The sequence below is a fragment of the Anopheles marshallii genome, chromosome X (assembly GCF_943734725.1).
Source record: "Anopheles marshallii chromosome X, idAnoMarsDA_429_01, whole genome shotgun sequence".
Lineage (NCBI taxonomy): Eukaryota > Metazoa > Arthropoda > Insecta > Diptera > Culicidae > Anopheles > Anopheles marshallii.
In genome coordinates this window covers 7298805-7306106 of record NC_071325.1, presented here as the reverse complement: position 1 = coordinate 7306106, position 7302 = coordinate 7298805, and the positions used below count along the sequence as shown (strand labels likewise).

General features: G+C 48.5%; 1 protein-coding gene across 1 annotated transcript; it reads left to right on the top strand.

The window, feature by feature from the left end:
• The first annotated feature begins 424 nt into the window (after positions 1 to 424).
• Positions 425 to 3455, top strand: LOC128718559 (uncharacterized). The gene is given in 4 exon segments (XM_053812185.1): positions 425 to 511; positions 622 to 924; positions 971 to 2251; positions 2253 to 3455. Coding segments are annotated over 4 exon segments (2874 nt in total).
• The last annotated feature ends 3847 nt before the right edge of the window (positions 3456 to 7302 follow it).

The following is a 7302-nucleotide window of genomic DNA, read 5'->3' as shown; positions in this document are numbered from 1 at the left end:
AAAGGTTATTTAATTTTAAAGTTGGCCGTTAGCGGTTCGATGGCAGCGTCGCACTTCACTTTTCCTTCGTGAAATCTGACAGCGTTCGAGCTCGATCACACTGTTTCCTTTCTCTACGTACGTCTGAACGCCGCTAATCGTTTGTATGCTAATACTGGGGCTGAGTTTCAAACCAACCGGTCTTTGTCAATGTGGGAATTCTTGGGAAATCGATTGGGAAGAAGAATTCTGAAAGAAGAAGAAAAAAAAACGAGGAGATAACCTAATCGGCAGTGCCGTTCGTACTGCTGACCGGTGTGGACGCTGGTGAGCGTGAGGTCCGACGCGCGTGTAGTTCAAAATGGGGGCAGGTAGAGTAAAGTAAATCAAAGTGTCTGCTCGGCATCTTCAAGTAATGTGTGAATCTTTGTCAGTTTCAGCATATATGCGCCAGGAACGTACGTACACGCCGGTAGATCCTGAAGTGGGCTATGATGAAGCCGTAAAACGAAGGCAGCGTCATTATAAGGAGGTAGGTAAGCGGTGAGAGAACGTGAGTTGTGTGACGTAATGCCGCTAGTGGGCGCGAATGAAAATGATTCATTGCTTGTTGCATAATGATGGAATCGAATGCTATTGCAGAAGTATTTTGAAAAGAAGTTCATGGCGATCATTGGTATCACACCACCGACTAGTGAGAGTTTGGAAGACTTCGACAATCTGCTGCGAGATGAAGATTTGCACCGGCTTGAAGATTTAACAGAGATATGGAGGATAAGGGATACGAGAAATGCGATACTGGAACCGAAAAGCTTAATTTACTACGCACGTCTTCAACGGGTGTTGGTGCAGATGCTGCAGAACACTGCAAAGTATCGAGACTACTTGCAGCGGTTCATCATCCGGTTCCAGGCGGCGAATGAGGTACCCGTAGCGCACGGTTCGGTAAGAAGTTTTGCCCAATAATCTCCGCTTTCTGCTGTCATTTCAGGGCACCGTGGAACTGGACGCCCCGGTACATTGTGCCGTCCGTCAGCTGAATGCAACATTTCTCGACTGGCTGCTTCCCAGGATAGATGTGAATGCGCGCAACCGCAGCAAGCAGACCGCGCTTGCGCTGCTTTGCGTAAAATACGACCAGTACATGCGACGGGACATCCCAGCGACTGATTACCCTTCGTACGTCGTAGATCCATTGGGCACGATACGGACCCTCATCATAACGCTGCTGCAGGCAGGAGCGCTCTTTAACATCTGTAGCTCGCATGTGAAGCTGCCGTTCGAACTGCTGCTGGAGCATTGCAAATTCGATGAACAATTCTCCGTAGAGTGCCTGAGGCTGGCGCGCGGTGCACTGGCCATCTGCAGTATCAACGATCGCGAGGAGCGTGTGGTTGGTTTCTACGAGAACAATCCCAATGTCATTGTCAACGTTGAGCTGCTGGAAATCTTTTTGCACTACAAAGATCGCAACAACTTTGCCACCTACATGGAAAAACTCTTCGTAGACGGCACGAACGTAAAGAAAGTGATACGTCTGCTGTTGCATACGGCTTGTGAAGAGAATTTATCCGACTGCGTGCGATCGATTCTCGATCGTGGTGAGCTGGCCATTTTCAGGAAGATCTACCGCAATCCCGTACAGGCTGAGAATAATGAGGCAGAGGATTTCAATGCCAGATGGTTGGAATGGTTGGAGACAGAGCTGGTGCAGGATCCGCCCGAACTGGAGCATCGCGTGGAGCTGAAAGGTTTGCTAAAGAAGGTCTGCCTGATGGGGGATCTTTCCCTGTTGCATCGCTTCTTGGCCATGATATCCGACCCCATCCTGCTGAACGAGGATCCGCTGCTGGTGCACACGCTCAGCAAAGCGCACGGTTCCAAGTGCCCCGCAGAGCGGGTTGCCCTGCTCGGGTTAGCAGCGGACCTCATGCAGCGGAAAAACATCGACATTTTCAAGAAGGACAGCTCCGGCAACACATCGTTACACCTAGCGATCAAGTACAGGTTCGATTCGGTGTCACAGTTTCTATTACGCCAGCAGCATTCCTGCTTCGGTATGCGCAACAAAGACAACCTAACGCCACTCGACTATGGGACGTACGACTTCTGGGTGAACTATTTGAACACGTGTATCGATGCTGATGTGAACCGCTCGGTGCCGGATCGCGACGAGATACGGTTCGACCTGAACGGGTTTTATTCGCCACCGCACACACACCACACCCCTCCCATCCTCCAATACAGACGAGAGCACCTTACTGGACAGCTGGAAGCCCCGAAACTCCACAGTCGTCCCCAACGAAATGACGGCCCTGCAGCATATTGCCAATTCAAAGAAGCTGAAGCATTTGCTCCTGCATCCTGTCCTAAATACATTCATTATGGTGAAGTGGACGCGCTTAGGCCAATGGAACTTCCTGAACCTGCTGCTCACTGCCCTAACGGCCCTGTCCTTTGTCGTTTACTCACTCACCGCTTGTTCGGCCGACGGTCCGAGCACCGTGTGGTTGCTGTCCTGCATCTGCGGTCTGGCGCTTATGTGGACACGGGAGCTTCTACAGCTGCTGTTTCTGGGCCGGGCATACATTTCATTCGAGAATGCGTTGGTTATGGTGAACGCGGTATCGATGGTTGTGGTGCTGGCACAAGGTTGCACCACACTGACGCCGTTTGTAATCGTCAGCCTTTCCATACAGCTCACCTTTCTGATGGTATTGACTTATACAACCAAATTCGCTATGACTATGTTCATGTTCAGGACGGTTTTGATCAATTTTCTCAAAAGCTTCGGCTGCCTTTCACCAGTCATCGGTGGGTTCATGGTGGCGTTCTACGTCATGTACACCAGGTCACCAGCAGAGCACGCGCAGGATGACTTCCATAGCTTTACCACGATCCCGCACGTCTTCGTGAAGACGCTGGCGATGTTCTTCGGCGAGTTTGATGCGTCGTCAATAAAATTTGACGGTGCAAAGATTTGGCTGTTCGTACTGTTTCTGCTGATCGTAGCGGCGGTTAGCTCCAACTTGATCAACGCAGTCATGATTAGTGATATTGTCGCCATCTGGCGGGAATCGGAGTTGATTAGCATCAGCAAGAAGGTGATGCTGCTCGAGCAGTACGAACGAGGCGTCGCGAATCTGTACCCGGCCTGGCTGAAGCGCTGCTTTCCGAAGCCTTTCTTCGCCGAGTATCAGTGCCGCATACACATTAAGACGAAGGAACACAACAAAATAATGGTGCACGTCAAACCACCAACGCAGACGAACAGTGCCAACGGTGCGAAGGTTCGCGAAATGCCAATCGTTAAGTTCCCGTGGCACAGGATGTGTAACATTCCCGGGGTTCATGTTTTTCGTGAATCACTGCGCGCGTATGCGCCCGAATCGGTAGTGGACGAAGCGTTAAGCATCATCGAAAAGGAACAGGCGAGTAAATCCAGCGTTGAATCGAGCAAAACAAAGATGGATTGATACTTTATTAATAGACAAATCCCCGAGATACGCTGCTATAGCGGACCGCTATAACCCGGGAACGATCCGCGTATGTCGAATCCTGTTGCAAAATCGTTTATACTTCAAAGCTACATAGTTGACTTCCATCTCCGCACTCCATTTACTCAGCGCTACAACCGCTTTGCGGTGTCGGGCTGCTGCAGGAGTCCTGTGAACCGCAGAGGATCAAGCGCCTTCGTCTGACAATCCATTATACCGTCCCGGTGCGGGGGAATAGTTTTCACACACAAGACATAAACACCCATTACAATAAAACTTATCACATTACTTTACTAAAATCTCCGCCTGCACGCTTGAAAACCAAATCCGGCCTGGGAGCGTCACCGGGATCATCTCGAGGCGATGGCCCCCGTCCACAACACTTACGGTGCCATCGCTCCATCACAATTCGGGCCTATCACGACTCCATGTGTGATGTTTACGGGGCTGGGTTGTCCGGTGTCGTTCTCATGATGTTACCAACCCACCAGAACCTGGCGAGAGACCCTGCCGGTCTCACACAGATAATGAGGGGATGACATAATGTGTGGTATGCAGTATGTTTTCACTAGAACAGCCATTGGCGGATCTAACGGTGGGCGGCCGTCTAGGGCCCCGGGAAAACTGTTTAGTAGGAAAAGTGCATAAAGTATCCTAGAAATGGGACCCCCCCCCCCCCCCCCCCCCCCCCCCCCCCCCCCCCCCCCCTCCAGTGAGGACCGCGAACTCAGCAGTGAGGACATGTACTGCTCGCCCGACCACTGTGTTATCGCTGTATGCTACAGTGTGAAGGTGCTATAAAAAAAAATTGTTTGAATTACAACGAAATCACTCGTGAGATTCCGACGCACCATTAGCCGATACGATCCATATCTGTTATCACCAGGCGAAAAATGGGTGCAATAGAAGCATCGAAACATCGTCATTTCAATTCCCCTTTTTTCGTCTAGCGTATGCAATGTTACCATTCTGCTTTCCGCTGCCGTACGACGGTTTGTGTGCTTGTTCCGTTTGGGAGTGTTTTTTTTTTCTTTTTTTGGGACCCGCACACACAACACACTCCGCTGGTGCACTTCATTGCATTGTCGCAGCGGTAATCGAACGAGCAAGTTCTCGATCGAAATTCGATTATCCACTTGCTTCGTCTCTCCCGCAAGCCGTCGTGTGTACCATATTTCATAAGTTTTCGCTCGCCGAAACCTCCCTTGCCCGGTTAATCTATACCCGGGTTTGGGGCTTTTGTTCTTCGGGACAAATCGAGCAAAGATTCCCAGCAACAGCTGCGTGTCTAGCCGGTCCTTGTCCTGGTCGGTTGGTCAAGCGTATTTGAACGCTTTTATTTATACTTCGAAACGATTTCCTCCCCTACCGCAAACACCCTCCCTGCAGTCGTCTTTCCTTTATTCACCCCAATCCCTGCCTCCTTTCTCACCTACTGTTGTTCGCTGCCTTTCAACAGCACAACACGCGAATCATAACACTTATTGAGCGTTTGTTTTTTTTTTTGTTCCTTTCTGATTTTCCCGCTAGCGATTTTCCCCGACTGTCACCACGATTAGAAGGGATGCGGGCAAGGAAATGTATCCTTCTGATTAAATTATGCATTGGGCACCACTTCACGGTCGACAGCAGTGCACACGATATCAAACAGTGCCCAAAAACGAAAAGAAAATGGAATGACCGTAAAAAACAAACCAGACACTCAGCTACGGCCAGTGGCGTATCTGACGGTAGTCGGCTTTTAGGGTCTTATCGGATAAGGAGCACCTTTGGATCTTCATCCCTGTGCTTTGTTCCACATGCAGCGCTAATGCAGTACTTATTCAGCGCTAATACAGCACCTATCCTTGTGCAGCACTGATCTGACACTAATGTAGAGCTGTTGCCACCCTAATCCAGCGCTATTTCAGCGCTAATGCAGTACTGGAGCAGTGCTTATTCAGCGCTAATACAGGACCTATCCAGCACCATTGCAGTATTAACTCAAATTTAAATACAGCGCAAATGCAGTGCTCGTGCAGCACTAATCCAGCACTATGGAGGGTAAAATCGGAACTACTGCAGCGCTAAAGCAACACTAATGCAGCTCCGCTTTGAGAATTCAAGGACACCGTAGGGTGATGATAATGTGGGAGGGGATACAAGCCTCAAGTATTAATATAAAGAGATGAAAAAGGAAGAAGAGGAGAGGGAGATGGGATGTGGAGGAAGCTAACCCAATATCGCGACGGTCAGACAGTCTGCCCAAAACAATAATAATATTTCCATTGATTTTTGAATTATGGTTTTGTGCTGGACAGTCACAAGGATGTCCCCTTACACGGTTGTCGTTGTGTGTTCTTTTACTAGCAGTCGTGTATGACTGTGTGTGTTAAATTATGCGACGAATTTTACTAGCAAGCGAGTTTTAAGGGTAGTAAAAATATTGACAAACTCCATCCGAATCCTTCTGTGGCGTGTAGCGATGGTTCCGTAAAAATGAATGCATGTGAAAAGGGTGGAGCGGGAGGAGGGGGGGGGGGGAGGGGATATGAAAATCGAGTTTTCATACGAGTCGCTTGTTCTTTATGTACCACCAAACGGGACGGTGCTCGATGACATGCATTTCCTCGAAGCGGTTGAATATTTTCTAACTCGTTTTGTAGCTTGTTTTTCCTCGCCCTCGCTGCACTGCTGGATGTTCGTTCGCCTCGATGGACACAAAACGGCAAAACTATTGATCTGCTATGGGGAAGGAGATAGAGGACTGGCGAAGGTGAAAGGTAAACAAAGGAAGTTTATGACAGCGAAAGCCACTTGAGACGCCCGAACCGGAAGGACGCCGGACTGGAAAGATTCGCCAGGATCGGCACAAGGACAACCTCATACGCTCAAGGATTTCCATTTCGGGTTCGATGGTGGTGGTAGTTCGAGCAAACTTGTCCCAAGTGGAAAATAATAGCCTAAAACAACACCGCACCGAATGCAAAGCGCGTCCGCTAAGAAGCTCATAGACGGAGACTATACTAAACAGCATTAGCTGCTTGTGGAAAAACGGTACGGTACAGTCTTCCGGCAAACTTTAACGAGAGCAATAATGTTCAATATTTTGATTTAGAGGACATTTGTTTTATTTTTCTACTCGACAAGGAACGAAGGTTTCATCGTTCAAACTGTCTGTGACAAGCGTTACAACCAAATGCCCCCGAATCTAGGCAATGTGTGTAGCAAAAACAACCTAACAACCTAGTTGCGGACTGCTTGCTGGCTTTTTATGTTCGGATGGATCTATTATTTTACTAAACAAAACAAAAAGAAACATACGGATGTGCAATTGCAGGCGCCAGAAATGTCATAAAATTGAACCAAAAAATTATTTATCAAGTGCTCAGTGAGCGCCCGCAACGTATGCAATCCGGTTATCATACACGACTATTTTGCGCAGTGTTACGGATTCACCGCTCCAAGACGGTCGTTAAAAGAGACAAAGACAGTTTTACGAGCATGTTTAAAAATGTTTTGCCTGCTTAAAGCTCGTTTGTGAGGTTGAACATTATTTAACACCACGCCTCGCTACACTTATCGAGCTACACCACCAAGCGTTATCCGTTACCTTACGGTGGTTAACTATTCATCCACCATAAACTCGCGTTTTGCAACAACAGCACTGACTTTACTGCTTGACATTCGACATGTGGCAATGGAAGCAACCAAAAAAATAATCAATATGCATTTCATTCGATTAATTATTAACAACCACACGGGACACAATGCACTTGTCACCCCGGGTGGAGTTATGTTACAGGAACAGGAAGAGCAAACAAAAAAAACACACGCTCACAAAGAG